At 36.1% G+C, this 27,686-nt stretch overlaps 1 protein-coding gene across 1 annotated transcript in view; it reads left to right on the top strand.

Moving 5' to 3' along the window:
* The window catches only part of LOC139940430 (cytoplasmic polyadenylation element-binding protein 3-like), a 39,725-nt gene extending 13,330 nt beyond the window's left edge, over window positions 1-26,395 (top strand). Inside the window, exons 3-8 of the mRNA XM_071936672.1 lie at window positions 6,059-6,208; window positions 8,328-8,417; window positions 9,786-9,904; window positions 12,074-12,188; window positions 14,465-14,646; window positions 18,048-26,395. Coding sequence (XP_071792773.1) covers window positions 6,059-6,208; window positions 8,328-8,417; window positions 9,786-9,904; window positions 12,074-12,188; window positions 14,465-14,646; window positions 18,048-18,272 — 881 coding nt within the window. The 3' untranslated portion in view covers window positions 18,273-26,395. The remainder of the gene's footprint in view (window positions 1-6,058; window positions 6,209-8,327; window positions 8,418-9,785; window positions 9,905-12,073; window positions 12,189-14,464; window positions 14,647-18,047) is intronic.
* Window positions 26,396-27,686: the final 1,291 nt, after the last annotated feature.

The following is a 27,686-nucleotide window of genomic DNA, read 5'->3' on the forward strand; positions in this document are numbered from 1 at the left end:
TATTTAAATGGCTAGCTTACCTGCGATTCTTTTTTATTACAAAAAGTTTTTTTCATTTAGCGTACCCATGAAGTGAATAAACTTTGACTGTATTTTACAGATGCTAGTTGATTGTGCATCAGAACATGTTTTGGCATTGTTTTAATATTGTGCTTTGTACATTTCTGTATCATAATATCTATTCTGAGTTCTAGTTTTGGGAGGTGGCCCAGGCCTGCCCTGTTCCAAAGTACACTCAAGATAAAAAACCTTTAAAAAAACCCACATTATTTTATGAAAACAAATTGGTGTGAACTTTATGCATTGTGATTCTGTCAACCTTGCACTCCTTACAAAGTGTATGAACAAGTTATAGCGTTACGTAGATTTGAGTCCCCTGTCAACAATGCTATTGTATGGATGCGTTGGGATTGTGTAGGGGAGGTTCTCTGCTAATTGTTGTTTGTTGATGGAACCCAACTGAACTGTTGAGACTTCTACCCCTTGACATTGAACTGTGTGAAAAGCATCAAGAACGTTGTGAATCATTTCACAAAATTTGGGGGGATATTTTAAACTTTAAAAACCTTTTTAAAGTTTACACATAGAGCCAATTTCTCAATCTGCATCCTGGGAACACGGATGCAGATTGAGAAATTGGCTCTATCCCTGTGTTTTTGGTTTAATTTTTACAGCCTGCATCAAAATCCATCATTATCATATTATTTTGTGGGGTATCTTTTCCCATTTTGTGTTATTGAATAAAAACCAATAAAAATTTTGCTCTTAACATGCTTTTAATTGTGAGCTGATTTTTTCTTAAAAATTGTTTTCAAAATTGTCTATAAATACATTTACCACATTTTTTATGTGTATTGATTTGAAAATTACTAACCATGAAAAACCCATTTTGAACCAGGTTAATGGGTGGAAATCAATCAATTCAGAAATAATTAAAACGAAAAACAGGATTTTTGCCCCCCTTTTTGCTGCTTTGGCTTTGTAACGCACAGAGACCAATTTGGTTGACCTATTTCGTGTATTTTGCAAAGCCAAATAAAAGACTAGAACGTTGAATTGAAAACAATTGCAAAATGAATGTTCAATAATATTGAGAAAGAATAATAGTTTTTGAGTAGTATCTGACAGTTTTTTTGCGTAGCGCAATGTTATGTCATACACACAAGAGAAATTGCCGCCCTGTGCATGTTGTAATGTATGTTGTAACGTACCAGGCATGAATAAATTCTTCATGCATAATTGTATACACCTGTACGTACAAGCTGTATGTACAGCCAGGTCACATTTGACCCTAGACTGTGTACAGTCCGTTCTCCCTATAGGCTTAACATGCACTGATATTATTCCTGCATATGGCACAATTATATTATTACTGCGGGTCTTTGGGCAACTACCCTTCTGTATAATCTTGGGTTAAATCAGGGTCCACTTTTTTTATGCTGAGTTTTATGAATCTGATTAAATAAGTGGCATTAAGTCATTATATTGCATAAATTTATACTGTAAATTCACCAGACTGAGTCACCTTGCATATTATTAAACTGCCTTATCTTCAGATTCCTTACTTTACATCAGAGCTTATGAACGAAGTATGGGAAAATGTGCAAAGTTCATGTTTTTACCAAGAAAATTGTGTTCCTTCACTTAGGAAAATCCCCATTCCTGCGAGGGTATGTTTCACTACGTATTTGCATGAGGATGGGGGACACCCGCAGCTGAACTCTGATTCATTGGTCCCCAAGCTACACTTAGAATTGTAAATAAGCTTGATGGATTAGATAGATTGAAATCTCAAATTTAATAGATTCGTTGAATTCGTAAATGTGCCTGCGGCTTTGAAGAAAATATTAATGTTGGGTTTGGATAATGGGTGTTGAGTGGCGCCCAAAATATTTTCTCACCATGCAATTTTTTTATTAATTTTAATTTACATTATACGTTTCAGCTCTGCAGACGCTGACATACATGTACACTGTATAACAAACACACCCACACAGAAATTTCCATATAATTACCCTCAAAATAAGAAGTAATAATTTGATCAGTGTTTCATTATATCCAATTTAATATGGGGAAGGAATGCAATTACTTATTATGTTAATTTGTTTCAATATTATGAGAAATGTAAAGAATAACAAATTGAAGTGAAGAAATTGCATAATTCTTTAAATGTCAAATTTTAAAGAAATTGTGGTGAAGAGACAAAATTGTTAATGATTGAACTAAAATTTGTTACTAGTCCAACTGATTGATTAATGCAAGGGTGTGTTAACGACACAAATAGATGGCTTCATTATTATTCATGTGAGCCCACTGGCTAGAACAGTATCCGTTCTGCGCCATTTCATTTCGGTGCAATGGGACCGTGCCACACTGTCCCAAACCAACGCACTGTACATACACACGTGAAGGTGTGGACACTCCGACAGTGTGCAATCAATACACAACCCACATCGGGCCATAATTACGAACCTAGAATTAACCTGTGCTGAAAGGCTTGCAATTGACGTCATAGTGTGGCTATGGAAAACAGAAAAGCGTTTAGCCAAGGGGGGGCTGAAGCCCCTTGCCCCCCGTCGTCTGCATCCCACACTGTCTCCCCCTGCTTCTTGTTGAGATTGGAAAATAGATTCTCAAATGCAGGTGGATTGAAGAACGAGTTTGGACTTCAAGTCCCTTTTTAAACACCCTTATCGCAGGACTGTCTGGAAAGCAATTTATATTTAGATTGTTTCCATATAAAATTTCATGAAGGCCTTTATTGAATTTAATTTTGTCTGCAATTGCAACACATGTGTATTTAAATACTGCTGGCTTATACTCTACAAGGTCTTTCTCTGCACTCGTGCATATATTTCATAACATTTTAAGGCGTGGGAAAGTTGAGATAATTTTTTTTCTGGGTTTTCCAGTAGCGTATAATTAATGAACATTCTTATCCCTTACTAAAAAAAAAGAAATATAAATAAGCAATAAATGTGTCATAAGGTATTTAGACGAAATTGTTAACTACGTTTAAATACATTGATGGGATGGGCTGTAATTAAAGTAAAAATGGAAGAACTGCAGAACTTGACTAGAGTAATATCATTAATAATATTTAGGCTATTTTTACTTAGTATACTGAAATAGCTTTTTATAAATTTAGAAAGCAAAATGTCATACAAGCCTCCTGGTATGTGTAGGCAATTAGAAGGTGAAATAGACAAGATGGATCTAGACAAGTGCTGTCACCTAATTTATTTTTCTCACATACTGTCCCCAGAATTTGAAACACTGCAATTTTTTATTTTTTTTTAACAAGATAAATTGTGTTATTTTTCATCAAATTTAATTTTGTATTAAATTTTTACAATTCCCTTCTTGGGTTTCTGAATAAACACAGCAAATGTAACCAGCATATGAAACACTGCAATTTTTTATTTTTTTTTAACAAGATAAATTGTGTTACTTTTCATCAAATTTAATTTTGTATTAAATTTTTACAATTCCCTTCTTGGGTTTCTGAATAAACACAGCAAATGTAACCAGCATATTACTCTGTTGTATTACTACCAGGCATACAACTGTCTGTCCCACAAGCAGTAGCCTGGTGGTACCCACCCACCTGCACTATGTAGGCTAAACACATTTCATATTTTACATTATATCTTGTATGGTACTGGATAAGGTGCACAATCATTCCTACAATCTTTTAGCGTTGAGTGCACGCAAAAACAAATGATTAATAATTTAATCATAAATTATAAGCCTTCATTGCTGGCCTAGGTCATCTGTGTCGAACCTTGGTGGGGTTATTATTATTCGAATCTCATTATGTGGAATGCATGGTAGCTTTTCTCTAATGTTAATCAGCTGGACAGTAATTATAATATGGCCTTTGATTGCATCAAGCTATTAAAGGAACACGTTGCCTTGGATCGGTCGAGTTGGTCTTTGAAAAGCGTTTGTAACTGTTTGTTTTAAAATGCATATGGTTAGAAAGATGTCTTAAAAGTAGAATACAATGATCCATACAAATTTGCCTCGAAATTGCGTGGTTTTCCTTTTACTTTGCGAACTAACACGGTCGGCCATTTATGGGACTCCCATAAATGGCCGACCGTGTTAGTCAATGAGGTAAAAGGAAAACCACGCAATTTCGAGTGACACTTGTGTGGATCATTATTTTGTTCTACTTTTAAAATATCTTTTTAACCATATGCATTTTACAACAAACGGTTACGAAGGCTTTTCAAAGACCAACTCGACCGATCCAAGGCAACGTGTTCCTTTAAAATCTATCAGCAGGCTGATCAGCTGTCGTACTGTCATTACTGTACACACAATGCAAATGTATAGATGTGCAATACACTATGTATATTTACATAATGGCAAAACCAAAACCATCTCAAAACCTAAAACAAATGTAATCAATATGGTATGCATACAGCATAGAGACTACACATTGTACCCTTAATACACAAATGTCAGTGTAGCCTTTTGCGTTTTAAGATGCGAAAGAAGCCTTTTGCGTTTTGAGATGCAAAAGTGAATTTAGGCTGTTGGTGATCCATATTATCTATTTATATCAATTGATTTCACAAGACAACACACATATTTTCAAAATGATTAAATTCATACTGTACGTACTACTGTATGACTAATATCCAGGTTGTACTTTCCCATGATGTTGTGTGTATTTGTACGTACGTATCTAAGCTGTGGCACAAAAAAACAACCTAATTACCACCACAGAAAGGTGTGATAATCACATTATATTTTCTTGTGCATGGAAACGCACCAGCTGGTGTTTTGTTGCTAAAAGAAAAATCATTACAATTTCCACGGTGCGGTGTCCTTTTTTTAGGTGTACCAAGGTTTTTTACGCTTTAGAATTTTGGATGGGGAATGCTATTTAATTAGCAGTTTCTTGAAATAATTTTATTTTTTGGTTTGCTAAATGCTACATTGAATTGAATTAAATTATATCCGAATTTTCTAAGGGCAGGTACAATATGTTTCTATATCTATTTATGTAAATTGTAACTACACCCTACTGTAAATATATAGAGGGAAATTGCGCATTCGTCTGTTTTGCAATTATCGGCAGCCAACTACAAAAACACAATATTCATGTACACTGTATTATCTCGGTGTCATACATCGTTTGTATTATTGCAGCCCTAGCAAATAAGATAAAACAGCTGGCCCTGGCTGGGCAGTGTGATTAACATTTAGTTGCCAGGGAAATCCGATTGCGTACATGCAACCACCGGCATAAATCTTCATCTCTTCAGCCACTTAAAATATTGCTTTTCATGTGACTACGAAAGAGGAAACGAGAAAGTGTATGCAATGGCTTTTGTTTTATGCACAGGTAGATGTGTGCAGTACACTTATATATAATATTCTTGACAGAAATATTAAGCATTTTTATTATTAGAAATATCCCTTAAAGGGGCCATTCAGATTTGTTAATGTTCTAAAATGTTGATTGTTTTTTTCTGAATGGTTTGACCCATCCAGTCAACTGCCCCAAATTTAGATATTTAAATGTTGAATGGCTTCTTCATATTATTATAATATATATTACAGAAGAACAAAGTAATGCCTCATATGAACTATATGTATTAGACAAAAGATCTCTAACATCAGTCATTTTCAATGGTTCTTCGTGGCTTTAACAAACGAGCTGTGTGGTTTAGTCACAAATGATGATGATCTTGGCCAGCGGGGTATTTCTTCTTCTTCTTCTTGTCAATGTTAAAAAACATTCACAATAATTATTTGAATGGCACCTTATATTATATTTGTGATAATAATTTCATCGTATCTTGATGTTTTATTGACAATAAATTTACACATTTTTTTTTTTCATTCTCAAGTTTGTTGTGGAATATTTAACTGTCAAGCATTTAGGATAGTGCATAGTTGCTAAATTTGTTATAATGTCTGATAATTTTATATTTTTTGTTGCGTTTATGATGCCTTGTTTTTAAATTTCCAATTCCACTCCAAACAGAAGTGATATCCAATCTGTATGTTAATGAAAATTACATTTATTTGTTAATTGCAGATGGTTTGCTGGATGATGGCCGCCATGATCAAATTGTTCCATCCCTGAGTTCGCCCGGTCATATTTCACCCCGATCGAACCCGGACTATGGAATTGAAAGGTTCTCAAGGAAAGTGTTTGTGGGTGGATTACCTCCTGATATTGATGAAGGTGGGTAGAAAGAGCGTGGGTTGACTCTGAATTAAACGGTCCAGATCGTGATCCATGTATTTTTTCATTTTGGACATATTGAATCAGAAAGATTACTTTAAGCGCGCCAGCAAAACGTCTGCCTACGATATAAAAAATAAGAGGCACGGCTCCACCAATAAGCTGATCTGTTTGCTCTGATTAATATTAACTTTGGTTGACAAGTCAACTTTAGTTTACTGTGCGAAATATTAACTTCAAGCTCATTTTGTGAATTGTTTTATTTTGGTACGTATTTACTGTTAAAGGCAGTGGACACTATTGGTAATTAGTCAAAACAATTATTAGCATAAAACCTTTCTTGGTGACGAGTAATGGGGAGAGTCCGATGGTGTAACACATCGTGAGAAATGGCTCTCTCTGAAGTGCCATAGTTTTTGAGAAAGAAGTAATTTTCCACAAATTTGATTTCGAGACCTCAGATTTAGAACTTGATGTCTCAAAATCAATCTAAACACACACAACTTTGTGTGACAAGGTTGTTTTTCTTCTTTCATTTTTATCTCGCAAGTTCGATGATTGATTGAGCTCAAATTTTCACAGGTTTGTCATTTTATGCATATGTTGAGATACACCAACTGTGAAGGATAGTCTTTGACAATTACCAATAGTGTCTACTGCCTTTAACTTCAGTTGCAAAAATGGGTTTGTGGTTCTGATGCTACATGCATAAACCTATAGATTATGTGTATTCAGTGTATTTTGTTGATGGGCTTCGTTAGATTTTCATGGAAGGTCTGTTTTCCAAAATTGTGTTTAGTGGAATAAATGTGTAGACTAAAATATTTCCACAGAAAATAAAGACGGGTCAAATTTTATGCATGGTATAGATCATTTTTGTGTTTAGTGGAATAAACTAGCAGCCTTAAATAGATCCTTAGACAATGTTGGACATTATAAAGACGGGTCAAATTTTGTGCATGTTGTAGATCATTACATCATTGTGCTTAGTGTATAAACTAGACTTCCTAAAATAGTTCCTTAGACCATAAAGAAGGTCATATTTTGTGCATGGTGTAGATCATTACATCATTGCCGACTTGGTTGGCTCATTCAGTGGTTTCTTTCCCTGCCTCTCACCTCTATGGACCCTGGTTTGAATCCCACCTCAGTCAGACCAGAGCCTTGAATGTGGATCGGAGTTTTCAGTCCCTTACCTGGACCCAATTTCCTGGCTCTGCTTACTCGGGAATTCTGTGCTTACATACAGCCCTCTTAATAAGAGGAGCTTTGACATTGAGCCTTGATTGCGTGTGTATTCCCCAGGGGGGTTTTCCTCCCACATCTAAAACTGAAGCTGCTCGTTTCATATTGATCCTGTAATTGCCGCAAATTAGTTTTGTAATAAAAAAAACAAAAGATATGTTATTAAAGCAGGGTTCTGGTTCTGGTACGAATTGATGAAAGAATCAAGGAGTAATTATATTTTGTGTTCAAAATCTACCATGCCTAAAAGGTCAAGTGGCGATCAGGGAACAATTAATCAGTGAGATCAATTTCTGCTGCTTAAGAAGACAGATTTTTGATATCATCACTCTCTCAAATGTTTGGTCATATCAAGCTCTGTGAGCATGAGGTCACAGAAGAGATCCTAAAATTTGGCATTGGGATTACACTTGTGTTCAACTTTTGAAACAGTCTACCTGATACATGTAGTTTTGTGTTCAATGTTGTCAACCAACTTCCATTTATTTTGGTTGTTGACTGCAATTGTTGTTAGGATTTAGTAGGAATGATCAGGGATCAGGCCAAAAAATAAATACAACTATATTTTCCAAAGCAAATTTTGTATGCAAGAACAATTGTTCATGCTGTAAATTGTTTCCCCTAAGAGAAGGAATTTATATCGAACGTCCATCTATATTTGTGAAGTGCTTGGAAAAAATCAACTCATATACATGGCTGAGTTACAAATACTCTTATGGATCTTTTTTTAATAATTGCATTATGGAAGTAGGTCATGTATGAACCCTCTCCTCTCATACTGGCAACAAATTAGTTCTGCAACAGAGAATATAGTATTTTCTGTAAATTCTGGCAGAGAGTAACTTACTTAAATTCTGTTTTTCCTTTTTTGCAGAGGAGATCACAGCCAGCTTTCGGCGGTTTGGCAGCCTGGTTGTTGACTGGCCCCACAAAGCCGAGAGCAAGTCATATTTCCCACCCAAAGGTAAAAAAAAGAGAGACACAAAAGTACGGCCATCTCAATGAATTGATCTGGATTCTCTTTGCAGACCTATCCCATTACACACTGTCTTCGTGTTCTCATTTACCACTGCCATATTTTGTACCTCGTCTTGTCATGCTGGATATCATGTAACATTGGCCCAACAGTGTTGTCAAACTTTAGCCATTCAGTGAATCACGCTTTTTGTTCTCAAAGACTCTTATTTCCTCACTTTGATTTCTCCCCCCCCCCCTCCCTCCTTATGTAGAGGGTTTCTAAAGCACTTGAGGGGTGGCAGAGATCCAATCTGTATCAAATCCAGGGCGACTTTAAAACAGACATGTTATAAGTGTGTCACACTGAGAAGGCAAAACACAGCTCTCTCCTGGTGCAGCCTTGCAGACTGGTTATCTGAAGCGATAGCATAATGGGTCTTGTGATATGAAGGAGTGCACAAGATGCCACATAAAAGGACACTCCTCGGATCTGATTGCCAACTTTGAAGCACTGCCATCAACAATGACTGCCTTTTAAAAAGAAGGGATACAAAAAACAACGCTCCCTCATACACGGATGCTGACGTCAGCACAACCATCTTCAGAGGAAGTGGAAGGGCATATTTCAGATTCATGTATAGAGGGTTTTTTCATTGTGTATGGGAAATGCTTCAAATATTATTATCGCCAAGAAAAATAACTCAGCAGGGGGCCATGGAGGGGAGTTGAAGTAAAAAGAAAACGGTCTGCTCATCAGGTTCAGCAATTGTCTACCTTGAAAAGCTTTGCTCAAAAACTAAAACTTATATGTTATCAACAAAAAGACACTTCTGACAAAACATTTAAAACAATCTATGTCAAAACCCTGTCTATTCACCTGAAGCTGCATAATGTAGAGTTGACTGTTTTTGCCCTAATCTCATGTATTGCATTGAAACAGTTCTGGGGGTTTTGGGGTCCTGAACTTGCATGTCAGCAAGTGACTTTATTTGAGCTGAGGCATAAAGACACTTAATAAATTGTAAGGCTGGATCTTACCAGCTCATCAGAACTTGTCAGCATATTCATCATCTAAATCATGATCATTGACCCTGGGCCCCATCCCAGGCATACATGGTTTTGGATACTTTGGTTTCCTGAAAAAAATGTAACTATCTGTACTTGTTTTGTTGTTGTCGTTGGTGGTGATTTTTTTCTGTCTGTGTCTTTATGTATCTCTCCCTCTCTCTGTATTTAAGCTCTGCTGATCTGGTACAACTTTTATATTTGAGTACAGACCATTCACTAAATATACTGTACTCTAATGTACGTGACCTTTTGCCAATGTACAGAATTCTATGTGTGATGTTTACAGTGCATGACATTCTCCCTATAGGTTATGCATTCCTCCTGTTCCAAGATGAGCGGTCTGTGCAGGCACTGATCGAGGCATGCATCAAGGAGGAAGATAAACTTTATCTTTGCGTCTCGAGTCCAACCATCAAGGACAAACCGGTAAGTTTCCTGTCTTGTGCCCTGACTTTTGTGTGTGTGTTTGTGCGGGGACAAAACTATTACCATCCTGTAACCAGACTGAAGCGAGAAAGAAAGCGAGTCTGGTGCCATTTTGCCCTTTATGACGTAGTCTTTCTTGTTTACCTGATCAAGATGAGGCTAGACTTGGGCCGTGACTGAATTGGCAGCTGCGGCTACAGCTGTGCTTGTTGCTAAGGGTGCTGCTATGGGCATCATATGTTTTATTATATATATATATATATGTTAATGAGGTTAATGTGGTGGTCAATCCGCAGTCCCTAGTTTGGACACAGGCTAATTTTGAATCCAACAGCGGTTTGGTTACTCTATTGGAATTGAAGGAAACTGTTGTCTGTAGTCCAAATTAGGGAGCGTCTCAAAAGTCGGAACGGTAGGAACGTTCTTTTTGGATCGCAAGAGTATCCCCGCCGCTTTTGTCCGTTCCACAGGACCGATCTTTTGGAACGCTCCGCGTATACTTTGTCATGATGTTGCGATCCTGCGGGCATATGCCCGCAGGAACGTTCTTTTGCGCTAGGAACGTGCCCGACTTTTGAGACGCTCCCTTAGTCTTTAGAACGTATTTACCATTGTCTGACATTCTTCCTTTGGAAGACATCTTGGTAGCAGTCAATATTTTATAATTCGCCATTGTATGGTATGATCGAGTCTTCTAAATTGTTTTCACTGAATTAAGTTGTGTTGAGAAATACAACAATGAGACAAAGTGGTTAACCAATTAAAAACATATAAAATTTACAAAATGCGTATTTTGGGGATTCCATAAATTGAGCTATGTTTCAATATGCTATTTGTACTTAATACTGTAGCAGAATTTAGTATGTAATCATTATCATTTCATGAAACAATCAAGCACACTGGAGTGCATCACTCATTGGTCAGCACAAAATGCTGGAAGGTTGATTGCCTTTTGACTTGCAAACCGTAACCAGTACTATCAAGTAGAAATTCTGCTTAGGGCACTCACTGTTTTTGCTAAAAATTAAGCAGAAAATGTCTGCTTTACGATATTGGACTTAAGACTCTTAGCCGCTATCTTTAGACAAAATCGTTTGATAAATGTCATTGCACAATCTCTGTGGTGTCACGGTAATGTTTTCCAGATTACAATTCCCTTGGGGTGGAAAGATTTTCTCTGGTTGCCGATAAATTGGGAGTTAAATTTAGACTCAGCTGGGCATATTCACAGCTGATCGCCCCGGAGCCCTCGAACCCTGTCATGAATTCGTACCCCTTGTATGTATATTTCATGACCGCGCCAACACCCTCAAAATATGCGTGCACAGCATTCGAGCATCGAGTGGCTCATTTGTAATTCTGAACGAAAAGAAAAAGAAGAGGAAGACGAAATCAAATCGTTAAGACGAGAGGCCCTAACCACAAGAATTGGGTCTAGTATGATCAGAAAGTATTGACCTTTATTTTGTCTTTCTGAAGTGTGTCTATGGGTCGCAGGACATGGGGGGGGGTGGTTGGGTTGAATGATTCACCAGTAATTTTATGAAGTGTCTCCCTTCAACCCGTCCTGAAGGAAACACCGGATAAATATAGACACCGTGCTATACTTATTGCAGTGTTTTCTCTTAGGAGTGACGCTTAATTTAAAAAGGATATTCTTGATGATGCAGTATGGCTCACGGGTTATTTTCTGCTCACAGATTTATTTGACCGGTTAAACTAATGTTTCCCGTCGGTGACCTAAAATAAACCGTGCAGCACGGTGCTACCCGAACTGATTAAATTCCTTTGCTGATTTTTGAGGGGTATTTTGATTAATTAAGACCGTACTCAACTCAAAATCTTGAAGTCTGTGGTTGAAATGGAAGTCGAAATTTACTGGCCAGTTCAGTGTATGTCGATTTTCAACGATAATAACAAAACATTTGGGGAAAGAATTAAAAAACATCTGGAAAATGCAACTCTAAAAGACACTATGAATGAATATTCTATAAGACACGTTGGGGTTGGGTTCTGAAATCATGGTGAAAAGTTCCAATGTATATTTAAGTGAGCAAGATACATGTTATTGGAACACTACATGTTATAATGTTATAAATTGGTACTACTGATGACACAAACGGCAACTGACAGTTGTTCTGTTTCATTTCCTCCTCTCTCTTCTTCCAGGTCCAAATTCGTCCATGGAATCTTGCAGACAGTGATTTTGTCTTGGACGGTTCACAGCCGTTGGACCCGAGGAAGACCATCTTCGTTGGCGGAGTGCCAAGACCTCTCAGAGCCAGTAAGTGTTTATATTGCCAGAGAAGTCAAATCAATAACCGGAGCAAAATAGTTCACTTTTCACTGAAGAGTTTTGTCTCTATTAAGTCGGATCAGCTGGGTATATTCATATTTCGTTAATTTCCCAAGAAAGAACAAATAGGTTCCTAAGAATGTTTACACTTCTGATTTGACTGGAGAAAAAAAAGAGGTCCTGCTCGTTGTTTTTTTTTACCCTGGTGCCATCTGTTGAACTTATTCAGGAGCAGTCAGAAAAATGATCCAAACGAGTCAGCATTTTTGGCGACCTATTTCATGTTTTTTTTTAAGCAAGTTTGACATGTAATGTTGAAGGGAGAAGGTCCCAAGACAAGATCTTCCACATTGCATTCAGTTAAACTATGGGCCTATACATGTGGAAGTGCAATGTATATGAAGAATGGAAAATTAGTTTTGCATATGCGGCAGTCGGATATTACAAATTTTCATGTACAATGATCTTGTATTCCAGACAATATTCAAAGTTATTCATTGGGCATAGTTATAAGATGACAGTAATTCATCAGGGCATCTACAGGAGCAATCGATGTCGAGTCTTGGAAATTCATTACTAACCTATACGGTGTATACAAATACTCTGTAATTGGCATTTCAATTCAAGATCCATCAAGGTTGCGATACTCAACCACTCTTTAGCATTGTACGTGTGTGATGAGTGTGTGTGTGTGCAATTATGTATGCAAGAGCCAGCATATAGTAAACTGGAATTGGCTGTTTTCCGAAAATGCATTGCTAGAGCGTAGCACTGGTTTGGACACAGCCTGGTTTGGACACATTGAATGCGATACCAATATTGACAGACGTCAAAAATTGCAACTATTGATTCGCACTAGTTGAATTGTATTCATGTCCTGCGAAACATTCCTTGCAAAAACAACGGCGTCAAAACTTGCTTTACATTCGAAGGAATACATATGCCTGGTTTCATTTAGCCTGTTAAAAAAAAATGAATCCATTTTTAGACATGACTTTGAGAGCTCTTTGAAGTCAAAGTGACCACTGTCACCATATCACCCATTTGCATTAGAGCCCACTCAGCCAGTCTAGGCCCCATTATCATGATTGTCTTGAAGAGGTCTTGTGGTCAGACAGCAGATAATGGCTCCGTCTAGATCAGTCCAAGCAAAGTGTGTGAATGCAAACTAAGCATGTTGAGGACTTTCACAGCCCGTAGTCAATATAAGACGAGAGTGGACAACTGAGCACCAGTGGAAGTCATAGGAAATCAATTACCTGTTTCCTTCCTCAATCTACCGGCTACAGCTGTGTCTCCCACTGACTCATATTGGACTAATATTCCGCATAATGCTAATGTTGTCCTACATTTTTTGGTCGGGAAGGGGAGCTAGGAGAAAGGGGCTTTTATCGTTGTAATATTTAGACCCTCTAAATTATCATTTGCTGGGCCAAATTCACAAAGAGCTTAGCAGTTCAAGCAACTGCTCCAACAAAATCTCACAACCCCCGCACAAGAATGGCATCATTTTCTCATCTAGTCCCAGCCAGTGTATGAGTGAAAGTGGAAGTCTGTATCAATCTTAATAGCTTAGCAAAGTGTGATGTCACAATTTAAAACTTTCATGGCAACACTAACAACTGATGAATCTTGTTGTGTTTTTTTAATCGAGCTTCTAAAACAAGGAATTTTATTTGTCAGGTTTTTGGCTGTAGTTGGTTGGTTGTACATGGTTGGTATACATGTAGTTGGTTTGGAAATTATAATGCCAGTGAGCAGATGATCACTCTACATGTATTCAACGAATGACCATCAGAGGCTTACCTTGTACTTGTAGTGCCATTAATTATTTTGATCTTGCACTATTTGTAACAATAAGTGAAAACTATCAAAACAATTTTTTTTTTCTAAATTGTTTTCCCTCTTGATTTGAACAAAGATGTAAACATTAAATTTTGTTGTTGCACACAATGAATTTGGAAACGACACCTTTTCAAGACATAACAAGAAAGCTGTCAGTAAGCACCAGTCTTAAATCTATCATGCCTTGAAGATTTGATTTGTGCCTTGGATCTTAAAATATGTTTAAACTTCTTCAATTACAGAAATGCATTAGTGAAATGAGATAAAACTTTTCCTTTCAAAGCATTACAGACTCTTCTTTTTTTTAACTTTAATAAAGCATCAGTCTTGAGGTCTGACACATCGTCCGTTGAGGATTTTCTGGAGGTTTTGTTTTCATCTTCTGAATCGAATCTTGATTGTTTTTCTCTCCGTTTCAGTTGAGCTGGCTATGATCATGGATCGTCTGTACGGAGGGGTATGCTATGCTGGCATCGACACAGATCCAGAGTTGAAATACCCCAAGGGTGCTGGTCGTGTGGCATTCTCTAATCAACAAAGTTACATAGCAGCCATCAGCGCTCGCTTTGTACAGCTTCAACACGGCGATATTGACAAGCGAGTAAGTGCACGTACTAAAGACACATTTTCCTCTTGTTTCATTGCATAGTCTTCGTTTCTTAATTAAAGGCGTTTATTGTTGACGTTAATGTGGTTTTGGTTTTGTGTGGGCGTTTTTTTGTACCAACTATTTGCCAGTAACCACGGCAATGACATGCCATTGTGAATCGCTCCAGTGACGTCTGATCTTATAATGTGCCCGGTCTAACCTTGGTTTAATTATTACCCTGAGTTTTGAAGTGCTGCATGCTGCATATGGATTACATGTGCACTCTCTCTAATCCTATGTTAAGTGTATCTAGACATACTTACATCAGAACTACATAAAGAAGATGGACAATACTGTGTTGTGGTTTGTCGACTCTTTTCATCTTTTCATTACTTGTACTTTATTTCTCTCAAAAAATTCACAGTCAATGAAGCAGGAAAGTACAAGAAACAATTAAAAACCATCTATTCAGTATAAATAGAATGAATAACATTCACGGAGAAGGCTAGACCAAAGAGGAAATTTGGTTCCTCCCGTGACCAAAATTTCCAGTTTGCCAATGAAAGTTGCATAAAAAGTACTCTATCATCTAAAGCTATGTCATTATTTTATCAACAAATTTCCTGCTGTCAAAACCAGTGCATCCAAAGGGGCACTATTTTTTAAAATAACAGATTTCATCAGTTTATGATATATTGATGTAGTAATCACTTTTTTGGTGAAGTCGTTTATGTCAGATTTATGTACTCAAAAGGGTTTTAATTTGAATAATTACGTTATGTACGCAAGTTGCTTGCAATCTCTGCGATACATGTAAATGATACTTGTGCATGTCTAACTTTAAACAATATGTTGGACACCAAGACAGTTTTTGTGGAAAATTCCTATTTTGGCATGACTTGGTACAGCTTGAATGGTTATATTTTACCCGGAGGTATATTTGTACATGAGGGAACAAAATTGATGTAGATTTTAGATACCTGAAAATAACCTATAAGTCATGTAGAGCAGAAACATGTAACCAGGCGATCTACGAAATCTTCTAGTGACCCATTCCCCGCTAATATTTACTCTGTAGATTAATTTGCCGTTGTTTGCTGACTTTATAAACATAAGCATCTTATGTTGTATCTTTTGACGCACATGCTGTACAGTAGAGAATAACAAATTGAAGCTGCACCTAAAGATAAATAATTAACACGTCTGATGGTACGCACCATCAATTGTTGAATTTTTACCGGTGAGGGCTACGAGTGTTAGTATAATAATACAGCGAGGTAACATATGGACTGGAATTTCTTGTTGTCGTGGAAGCCTCTCCCCTTCAACCACCCACCCACACACTTTCACATAATAATACATTGCAGTATAAAGCAATACCTTCTGCCTGACAGGGCCTCTCGTTTGTATAGTTATGGCGCAGTAGAAATTTAGGACGACAACCCATAGGGTGGAATTATTGAACGCACCTGCCATTTTATTTTGTAATTTGTCAGCGGAACATGGGTAGGGCTTGTTATTTGTAGATAGTATTTAAATTGCTACATGATCATTCTCTTTAGAATGCCGATACCGACTATTGAAAACATTGCAGCTTCTTAAGAAAGAATACAACAGATCTGTCTGCGGGACATACACATTTACAAAATAACGAAAATATATTTTGTTTGAAAGAACTTGTTTGTATCCTTAGAATGATCTGTTCTGAAAATGATAAAAATTTGAATGCATATCTCACATTGGAAAAATTTCCAAAAAGGTATCAGTAAAATACATGAAGTACAGCAGTAAAATGTAGGGTTCAAAAACATGCTGGTAACATATTAACTAACAGCTATATAAATTGAATGTTTCCGTTGTGTATAATGCATACAGTGACGTGATTTTTAAGAAATTATGGAAGTTATTATTTGAAGGAAGCGGCTAACCGTTCTGTAGTATCAAGCAAATGATTGAGTCTCTCACCATACGCTTAAACAGACACCAGACACTATTGGTAATTGTCAAAGACCCATCTTCTCACTTGGTGTATCTCAACATATGCATAAAATAACAAACCTGTGAAAATTTGAGCTCAGTTGGTCGTCTAAATCTGAGGTCTCAAAATCAAATTTGTGGAAAATTACTTCTTTCTCGCAAAACTACATCACTTCAGAGGGAGCCGTTTCTCACACTGTTTTATACTATCAACCTCTTCCCATTACTCGTTACCAATTAAGGTTTTATGCTTATAAATACTTTGAGTATTTACCAATAGTTTCCACTGCCTTAATATCACAGACAAGTGAAACGCTAGAAGCTGCAATCTGTGTAGAGCACTTTTTGACAGGATTCTCAATTCAAGAGGAGTGGGCTGACCGGGTTTAATCAGTTACCGCTGACATCATCTTTTCTCAGTCCTGACCTTTACAGAACCGGCCTTTATTTACATCATTTGGGTGCAGTGCAATTTCCGGCCGGCAATCAATACGCAAATGCTGAAATTTCATAGGGAGATTGGTAAACAAAACCAGTTTGAACCATATGGTGTGGCCACAGATACTGCTAGTCCCATTACTCAATGCTGCTGTTGTAAAATACTTTGTTCTCCCTGCTAAAGGGTTTCCGGTGAATAGAATTACAGAGTAGACGAAGACTAGTTCTGAATTTATTTACTCCGAGACTGTGTATATATTCCTATGTGTCCCTTGCTTATTTATTGCTAGACACTGAATATCATTACATGTTTTTTTTTGTGGGTGTGGGAGTAAGAGGTTCCTTGTGTTTGTATGTAGTGTTGTACACTAGCCTTGAGAGAAAAATTAGCGATTAAACGTAAAATTATTTTGATGCGGAGGCAAGAGGGTCCTTTTTAAAATATATTTTCGTTAAAAGCACTGACGTTAGGTAATTGTCAAAGACCAGTGTTCTCATTTGGTGTATCCCATCAAAAGCATAAAATAACAAACCTGTGAAAATTTGGGCTCAATTGGTCATCGAAGTTGCGAGAAAGAAAAAACACACGAGTTTGTGTGCTTTCAGATAGGAATAAAAGACTTCTAGCTAGAAGTCTTTTATTATTTTAGTGAGAAATTACCTCTTTCTCAAAAACTACGTTACTTCAGAGGGAGTCGTTTCCCACAATGTTTATACTATCAACAGCTCTCCAATGATGTTACCAAGTCAGTTTTTAAGTTAATATTTGTTTTGAGTAATTACCAAACATGAACCTTCCCTTTAAGGTGTTTTAAAGTCAAATTCTTAATAAAAACAAGTTCATAATAAAGACAAGTTCATAATAAAGACATTTTTGAGAGAAGTTATTCTAGAAAATTGAAACAAACGATGCTGTAACACATCAAATATTGATATTATTTGATCCTGATTTTCCACTCTGATAAGTAAAATGTTTGCAACATTTACTCATTGTCCAGGTGGAAGTGAAACCCTACGTTCTTGATGATCAGATGTGCGATGAGTGTCAGGGTGTTCGCTGTGGAGGTAAATTTGCTCCTTTCTTCTGCGCCAACGTCACCTGCCTCCAATACTACTGCGACTTCTGCTGGGCCGCCATACATGCCCGCCCAGGACGAGAGTTTCACAAGCCCCTCGTTAAGGAAGGTGGGGACAGGCCTCGCTCAGTACCCTTCCGATGGTAAGCTGGCTCGTACCCTCAAGATACATTCAAGAATGAGGAGGGGGGGGCCAAAAGAAATCATCAGTAGCATCAGATAGTGAAAGAGATGTTACATCGTTGACTGCCAAGATTTTTTTTCAAAAGAAAAACAAGAAGGTGTAAGTGTTGAAACTATCTTACATTTTTGTGGAAGTGTTTGTCAGTGTCGTTGTAGTGGAAATGTGTCTAAACCGTTAATTATTTCAAATGAACTATTTTTGTAATGTTATATTGTATTAGTTTGATTTCTGGTTCAGACAACTTTCCATCTATCTGACACGAGGACGCACTTGGGAATTGAATTGCTTTTTGGATGATAGCTCGAGGCTGCTCTCTGGCTGCACTCTGTAGGAGAGCTTACGGGGGAGGGGGGAAAGGGGTCCAGGCAACAACCATCTTAAGAAGCACTATCACAGACAAACGCCTTCTTCACGTAAAAGTGAATTAAAAACACACAACTGATGTCGATGCCAAACCGTTTGTCACATAATGTGATCAATTACTGGAGCAACATACCAGAGATATATTTATCATTTCTGTGTGAATGTCCTAGAATGTTCACATGTTTTATTTTATTTCTTTGACAACTCATTTAATTTTGCTAAAAGGGCCAGTTGTCTAAGAGAGGTTAACCTCTGTGGGTGAATAAAAATAAAATTGGGAAAAGGGGCTGGGTTTGGGATGAATTAACATTTACAAGCTGTCTCTTCTTCATACATGTACATTGTAGAAAGCAATCATTTGACATGACATGTTAGTATAATTATTGGAAGTCCATTGGACATTAGTGTCAAAAACATGCCATGTTATTACATTCAGTTCTTGACGTTTGTGTACCGCGAATGTGTGCTAAAAGTTTTATCTCGAAATATTAACTGTCTTGGCTTCAGTCTTGTGCTGTACGCCCCCCAACAACTTGAAAGGGTTGATTGGAAGGCAGCTTCACGGTTCCGTTGTTACATTTTATAAACTCGACCTGTTTCCGGCTAGTGTAGCGGCGTCACAGAAATCTTGTTTGTGTCTGAGCGAAACTGAAGCCTGTCCTACAAAATAAGCATGTTCCTGTATTTAAGGTGACTCAGTGTAGGGAGAGTTTAAGAAAAAATGAGTAGACTTAACAAAGACAAATTGTGCCTGCTTAATATAGTGAAGTTCATAACGGATGCTTCTCATTTAAGGTGAGGCTCCGTGATTAGTAAAATAAAATTAAAATCTGACGCACGTTTATGATACTATTTCGGCTAACATGTATTTGAAACTTGTCTGTATTGATGCCGGGCTGTATAACCCTCGGCCATACCGCAGTCATCATTGTCTGGCGCCATGTGTGCAGTAGTGATAATAATGCTGATACACTAGAGGGGGCCCTGACTACTTTGACTTGTATGGAAGGACAGAGGGCTTTCTCTGCACCCGGAACTAAAGTTTATTCAACATCAACAACATTGCGTTACTTCTAGTGAGATAGTTGTCAGCTAGTAGTCTTGCCTACTTTTAAGCGGACTAGGTCTCGCCTCATTTCTGGGGTTTCGGACAAAATAGAGAGATTTAGTCACGTCATAGAGAAATTAGACCGGCTGAGCTTTAAAATGTCAAGAATATCTCGTTATGGAGGCAATAGGCAAGTACTGTGCTTCACTAAGCTTAGACTTAAAAAGAAATAACAAAAAAATAAATTGGTAAAAAACTTCAAGCACCAAAGTATGTATCCGTTGTGCAATGAGATTGTGACTCCCAAACTAACATGCATATAATGTTAATATGCAATCTGTGTCTATTTAATGTGTGCTATATAAAGAAGGGCGAAGAAAAAAACATAATGAGAAAAAAAGAAAAAAAAAACGTGCACATAAAATGAACTGTACTAGATTTTTACATTTGTAGAGTTTCTAGTTTAATCTTCCACTTTTTTCAAATTTTTTATTGTTGAAATTGACTGTGCATTGGTTGTACATGTTTGAGTACTAGAGAGCTGTTTATAGGAGCTGACAACATAAATGCTGGTGGTACAAGTATTTCAAGAAGTGCTAATATGAATCAACCTGGCATGTGTGAACTTTATATTACATATTATTTTTTAGATAAGCAAACGGGTCATTCGTACACTTTTATACGAAGCGTGTTTTCCGTCGTCTCTTCTGCTTTTTACAAATTTTTCTCCATGTTTATTTTTGATTTTTTGTTCTGTTTTGTAAAAGAAAGATTGTCTGGTGTCAACAATCCTAAATGAGTGTCAAATTACCACTTGTGTGCAATGGTTTCTCAATACGTTTGTTATGTTTTTCTAGCGATGAAAACAAAGAAAGAGGCGGTCACGAGAACATGCGACACTGAAATAGCCTCAGTTTTCATTTTGAAAATTATAATTAAGAATGTAGAAATACATGTTTTGTGTGTTGACTTACTATCAAACCACTTTTTTTTTATTTGTAAAACCACATATTTTTTTACTGTCTTTTGGGAAACACCTGGTGTTCTAAAAGATCCGTATTTCTTGAATCTGCTTAGGTACTAAAGTCTACTTAGCACAGAAATTTCTTGCTTAGTGGAAACAGGTACACAACCTAAGTTCCTTAGTTTTGATAGTTTTCAAGTGACCCCATGCAGGGCCCAATTTCATGGCTCTGCTTACCATAAACAAAGAATCGGCGCTTACGGAAGCAGGGAATTCTGTGCTTACAGCGTATTTCACGGGTTAGCGGTGAATTTTGGCTTCTGCGCGTGCGTACTCTGCGTTTCTAGGCATTCTACGCTTATAATGCTAGCGTAAAAATTCAGCGCTTGCACGTAAGCGGGGAATCTTGATCGTAGGCGCAGAATTCGTTGGTAAGCAGAGCCATGAAATTGGGCCCTGGTGTTTTAGACTTGAAACAGGTCTCCAGACAGAATGTCAAGTATAAACAATTGTGTGAAAGTTACCCCTCGGACTTTTGCTGAGTATATGAATGTACTAAGCTTGTTTCACTCGTTTGCTAACTCCATTAGATGCAAGAGTAAACAGTTGTTTAGTCATTGCTCTTGAACCTCTCTCTATCTCTTTTTGTTATGCATGCTTAAATTACTGCTGAAGCAGTGTTAACACTCAAGTATTCTGCTTGCACATGTATTCCATGGGTAATGAAACACCCATAATGTCCTACTTGAATAGAAGAGAAGAAGAAAAAAAACTAATAACCAAAAAAAAAAAAAGATGCAGATAAAGAATGAATTTATCCTTTTAAAAGAATTGGCTTGTGGTTGCAGTAAATGGATGTGTTTGCTATTTTCAATCTGAAACTCTTTTAACCAGACAATTGTTTGCAGTTTTTGTGAGAACAGAATAATGTTCGATGTGTAACCTATAAATTATAATAGAATTTTTCAATTCACAGTACAGTATTCGTGCAAAAATTTGCCTCTGTATTTTGAGTCGACCAAGTGTATAATATTCCTTATTTACTATTTCACGTTAACTTAAGACAGACTCATTTTTTCCAGTGTTTTTTTAGTAAGAAGTACATGTACGTAGCTACTCTTCCCTTATAATGTGTACTGCAAGGCCTGTTCTAGATGACTAATTAGCTTTCATGGATGATGTCTTGTGATTGTATGAAGCGGAGAGTTTTCAATTAAATCCTCGTTGTAACCCAGTTTACCTAACTAGCTTGTCATATACCTACTCACTTTTCATAGGCATTTGCCTTGTATTATTATTATTATCCTTATTATAATTTTTTTAAATTATTATTATGACCATCTTTTCTGGTTTTACCAAGCATTGAAATTTAGCATTTTTCTCCACTCAAAATGTTTCCAATGTAATTTATTTATAAGGTACAAAAGTTTGTCCAAAACGATAGTGACAATTTAGAATGTTGTGTGCATGTATGACTGTATAAAAAACAATGTGGAAAACTTTTTAGATTTTTTGCTTTTATATCTATTCTTAGAAGCGTTTTTAAAAAAGATTGAAAAAAAAAATGAGCTTTATACAAAAAAAATCATATTGAGAAGTTAATATTCATTTGACCCATTTCATATTTTGGGTGCAGTATTTTTTACCAAGGATAATTACAAAAAAAAATTGCCACTGATGCCGTTTTCGATCCAGACTTTTTTATAAAATGAATCATTTTCATATTTACTGGTAATTATTAATTCTGTGAGATAATTTATGTGCCTGTTTAATATTCAGGCAGTCTGTCTGCACAGTTGTGCTCCTTTTTTCTCTCCTTTGTTCCCCTAGAGGTCAAAACGACCAAAAGGCTTCTTCTTATTTTTTTTTCATTCATGTTACCTGAAATTTTAAAGAGTATGTATTATATAATTATTTATGAATTTTTGGCAATCAGAGTAATTCAGAAGAATTTTGGTAATTTTATTTTTCGTTATCATTATTAATAATGTTTAATTCTCCAATCTTAGCACTTTATAAACCACATGAGGAACTTGTTGACACTCTAGCCTGCAAAGCTTTTTTGTATAACTTGAATTAGTTAGTTTAAAAGCAAGAACTAATATATGTTTTTTTTTTCGGGACAGTTTTTTTGAAGCGATTTCGGAGGTCTGTTTTATGACGATTCCATTTTTGTACCCTTGCTTTTTTTCCCTGGCTCACCCAGTGTTCTGTACAGCGCTGCTCTGGATGTTTGATGAAAAGGGAATTTGTTTTGTTGGTAACGTTTTATTTCCACCCTAGGAATGTTATACTGGGATGTTGTGCCTAGTCAGTCTTGGTAGATTAAGGTTATTGGTGCTACATTATATATATACTAATGATAATGTGTTTTGTGTGGATAAGTAGATGATTGTTAGTTGATCGAGGCTCGGTACTCAACGTAGCTTATCAAAAAACGGAGTCCTAAACGGGGCTTTACAAAAAAAATTGTTCTTTTTTTTTTCAGTGCAATATTTAAATTGATTGTTTTTTTTCTTCTGTAATCTGTATTCAATGCATGAAGGTTTTTATAGACAGATTAAGGTTGAGGCCTGAAGCCAGTCTGACTTTATTTTTTTAATTTTTCGTATAAAATTTTTGGAACCAGTAGAATTTGAATAACAAATTTTTGTAGATTGTTTTGCAGTTTCTTAATTTTTTTGGTAGTGTAATCAACATACCTCAGCCATTTTTATGCGATATCAACTAGTTGGACCTCTAAGCCTCTGTGTGCGGTACGACAAAAAATAAATAAGAGAAAATAGGTTTTATTTTTCTGTTCAATTTTATTTTTTAATTTATTACACCTGTACAATCGGTTTGAAGTGAACACCTGTCTCTCCTGTTTAATGTTGTGGTCAATTCCTACACACAATTTAAAATAAATTTTCTTATTTTGTAAAATCTCCAAGTGAAGATAAATTGAATGACAGCAATGGCAATGTACTGCTGTGCTCTAAATTGGACTAAACACCCATCCATGTTTAAAACACTCATCCATATTTATGCTCAGTTAGTTGTGCCAAATTACCCCACACAGTATAAAGTGATACTCTCACGTGCTCTTATTGTCAAAAATGCAGTGGGAACATTGCCACTTCCCTTTGCCATGTTTGTGTGCTTTTAAAAGATTTTAATTTTACCTTTGCTGCATATTATGAACTTCACATTAGAGACCTTTCTCACAATTGAAGTATTTACTTAAATAGCAGACTTCAAGATAAATGTACATCTTGCAATATCACTTGGTGTAGGCACGTCAATTTAAGAATCAGAAAAGCCTTTGTGACATGAGAACATTTTTTTTGCATAGCAGTAAGGCAAGGTCCTGAGCTTGTTTGATTTTGTTGATGTATTGTTTTATTTATTCAAAGTCCACAAAGGCCTACAGTCACTATCTTTTAATTAATGTGCAGTGATGAATACAGTAGGGTTCAATTTTATACAGCTACCTAGCACAAAATATTGAATAGCAGAGTCAGGTTACCAGACAATATGCTTTGAGGTTTATACTGTTTCTGATTGGTTCCTCCTGCTTACCAGCATTATCATCTTGGGGCCCCTGAACATGTATAACATGCAGACACATTACCGAACCAAAGATTTTACAGTCATTGTGGAGACCCTGTCATATTGTTCATAGATGAAGTTCTTTATTTTTCACATGGGATTAAAAGCAAGGTATCCAGAGTAAAATATGTGCCACAGTTGAAAGCCAGCAACTCATGAATTAGGCAAATTGTTTACCATCCAGTCGGATTAAGAGGAATGTTTATTTCAATGTCTAATGTTAGACATACTGATATCATTGTGTCCTTCTTGTAGTGTGTCTAAATTTAAAGTATCTTCAATGAATTTCTTTCCAATTGGTATAGCAGTAATTAGTATTAACCAGTAGCATGGATCTATTATTGATGTCTGTATACCATGCACATAAATTGTAACAATTTGCAAATTTCATGTCTTCTTCCTTATGGTCAGACTGTAGAAAAGTATAGCATTGATTGTTAGGGTACCCGACTATCTTGCTGTTTAATTTAATTGATGGTAAACCACCAGTAAGGAGAAATTTGTTCTTCTTTTTTTACCTGATTTTAGCTGATCTAAAGAAAATAATCAGGAGGGTTTATTTCTTCATAGTCAGTGGTATTTACATGAGGGAACTAGTTTTGTGGACCAAGTTTTAACTGGATAGGCTCCGAGTCCTCAACCCATTGTAAATCTCACTCAAGTTTCTTGTTTTTGTATTCAATGCAAATATTGCTTGGTCTTCTCGTTATTTATAAACACCTGTTCTTTTTCTGTTTACAAGTTGGGATTTTGTTAGCGAGTGTTCCCTTAGAAACAGTAATAACATACACTTTGATAAAAAATTGATTATATTTTGATGTGGTTTTTTTTTCTAATAGATTAGTGCATCTTTGATGAAATAGTTTGAAGAAATTGTATTTTTGTTTAAATGACCATTACTTGCCGCATTTTTATGCAGCACGTGACACTCAGTTGTTGATTTGATTTTATCCAGTTTTTGTAGGTTTGTGATTTCCCTGAACTTTTGAAACAGGTAACAACATGCATTTCCCAGAGCACAGTTGATTTTGTAGATTCCATTAATTTATTATTGAAATATTTATCAGAAATTGTAATTGTAGATTATCCTGGCGGGTAAACTGAAATTGTGAAGCCAACATTTCTCGAATTAGTAATTTATAATTTTTACACTTGCATTGTTTTACCTTAAATTGACAAGGTATAGCAACTTTATGTAGGGGAAGATATTTAATGAACAAACAAATTTTGGATTGTTTTGTAGTTTCTCTTGCGCCTTTTACTATTTAAAAAGAAAAAATGGTTTTTACATTTTGATTTTTGAAACTTACTGTTTAAGATTTACCAACTTTTTGTCGCCGTACAATTTTTACAAAATTTGATGCCATGCCATTTTTGGAAAAGAAGTATTTGGTACCTTTTTAATGACCTTTTTAAACATTGCTGTTTCTTTTGAGGAATTTATCAGTGCATATTGCACCTAAGCAACCATTTTGAGGGAAATAATGTTTGGTAAAATGATGTTCTTGTTTAACAGTGGGAGTTTTTTAATAATCCTGATTGGCCAAGTGAAACTCAGATTTTGTACACGGTGGCTTGTTAATATCTGTTTGTTGATTACGAGAAGTTCATACCAAAGTTCCTTTGTTTTATGGCAAATGAAGAAGTCTAAGTAAACACAGATAGTGTGTTCATCACACTGTGGAAATGAAGATTTAATTTGTATGGGCGGGACTTGTTTATATTATGCATTCCATATTTTTGTTTGGACATTATTTTTCATTTTTGTCTATATAAATTAATAGTTGAAAAAAAAATTGTAAGAAAGATTTACATCAGAGTATAGTTTTCATTGATAATCTTTTTAAACATTTTCTCAGCATTTTCTATGAAACATCTTAAGAAGAAAAAATTGTCATATTTTGTGTGCTCATAAGAGTTCAGAATAGATCTTAAAACGCATGTATATCTTTTCTGTTACATTGTACAGTTATTTTTGTCTATATATTTTATTGTTTCAGGAGTTAATTCATAATTTTGAAAGAAAGTAAAACTGTTTTCTTATGGTATTTTTAGGTATTTTTTTGTTAATCTTCACAACCCTTTCACATTTTTGAGCTCTTTGTGCGAACCTTAATAAATTTGGTGAACAAATGTTTGACTTCGTTGAAGTGAGTCTTTTTGTTGTTGTACATCTAGTCAGTTAATAAGATTTAAGGTATGATTTGGCAGATAATATTCTTTATCCCTGATGCAAAGGGATACCTTTATACAAAAACTTAAAGGAACACGTTGCCTTGGATCGGACGAGTTGGTCTATATAAGGCGTTTGTAACCATTTAAAAAAAAATGCATATGGTTGGAAAGATGTTTTAAAAGTAGAATACAATGATCCACACAAGTTTTCCTCGAAATTGCATGGTTTTCCTTTTACTGTACAAACTAACACGGTCAGCCATTTGTGGGAGTGGCCGGCCGTATTAATCGACGAGGTAAAAGAAAAACCGTGCGATTTCGAGGCATGTTTGTGTGGATCATTGTATTCTACTCTTACAACATCTTTCTACTCTTATGCATTTTATAACAAACAGTTACAAACGCTTTTCAAAGACCAACTCGACCGATCCAAGGCAACGTGTTCCTTTAAAGGCACTGGACATTATGGGTAATTACCCCAAATAATTGTTAGCATAAAAACTTACTTAGTGACGAGTAATGGGGAGCTGTTGATAGTATAAAACATTGTGAGAAACAGCTCCCTCTGAAGTGACGTAGTTTCCGAGAAAGAAGTAATTTTCAACGAATTTGATTAGGAGACCTCACAATTATATTTTGACTACCCGAAATCAAGCATCTGAAAGCCGCAACTTCATGTGACATGGGTGTTTTATTTATTTTGTTATTTTTTTGCAACTTCAATGACCAATTGAGTTCAAATTTTCACAGGTTTGTTATTTCATGCATATGTTGAGATACACCAAGTGAGAAGACTGGTCTTTGACAATATTACCAATAGTATCCAGTGTCTTAATGGGAGCGTGAAATAAAAAACTAGGAAAGACATGCTGAATTATTAAAAACAGATTTTTTTAATCAATACCTGGACTTCAAACACACACCAGTATTATAACAAAATTCACTTTCAAAATACAATCCAATCCTACAGTTTATTTGTTTTTCCCCCACAAGCCATTACTTACCCTCGGCCACACAAATGAAATTCCTGGTGTTATATCATCTATCATTGAAATCAGATCTACCCTCCCCACCCACATCAAAATACAACATGTATGTCTCATTTTAATTAAAAACGCTGTATTTCTCCACAATTTATACATACACAGTATGGTTGTCGTACCATCATTATATTCTGCGTATGTTAACCTTCAGTTAACAACGAAATCCACTAAATGTAGATTGGTAATTACATTC

This window comes from Asterias amurensis, chromosome 8, assembly GCF_032118995.1.
Source record: "Asterias amurensis chromosome 8, ASM3211899v1".
Taxonomy (NCBI): domain Eukaryota; kingdom Metazoa; phylum Echinodermata; class Asteroidea; order Forcipulatida; family Asteriidae; genus Asterias; species Asterias amurensis.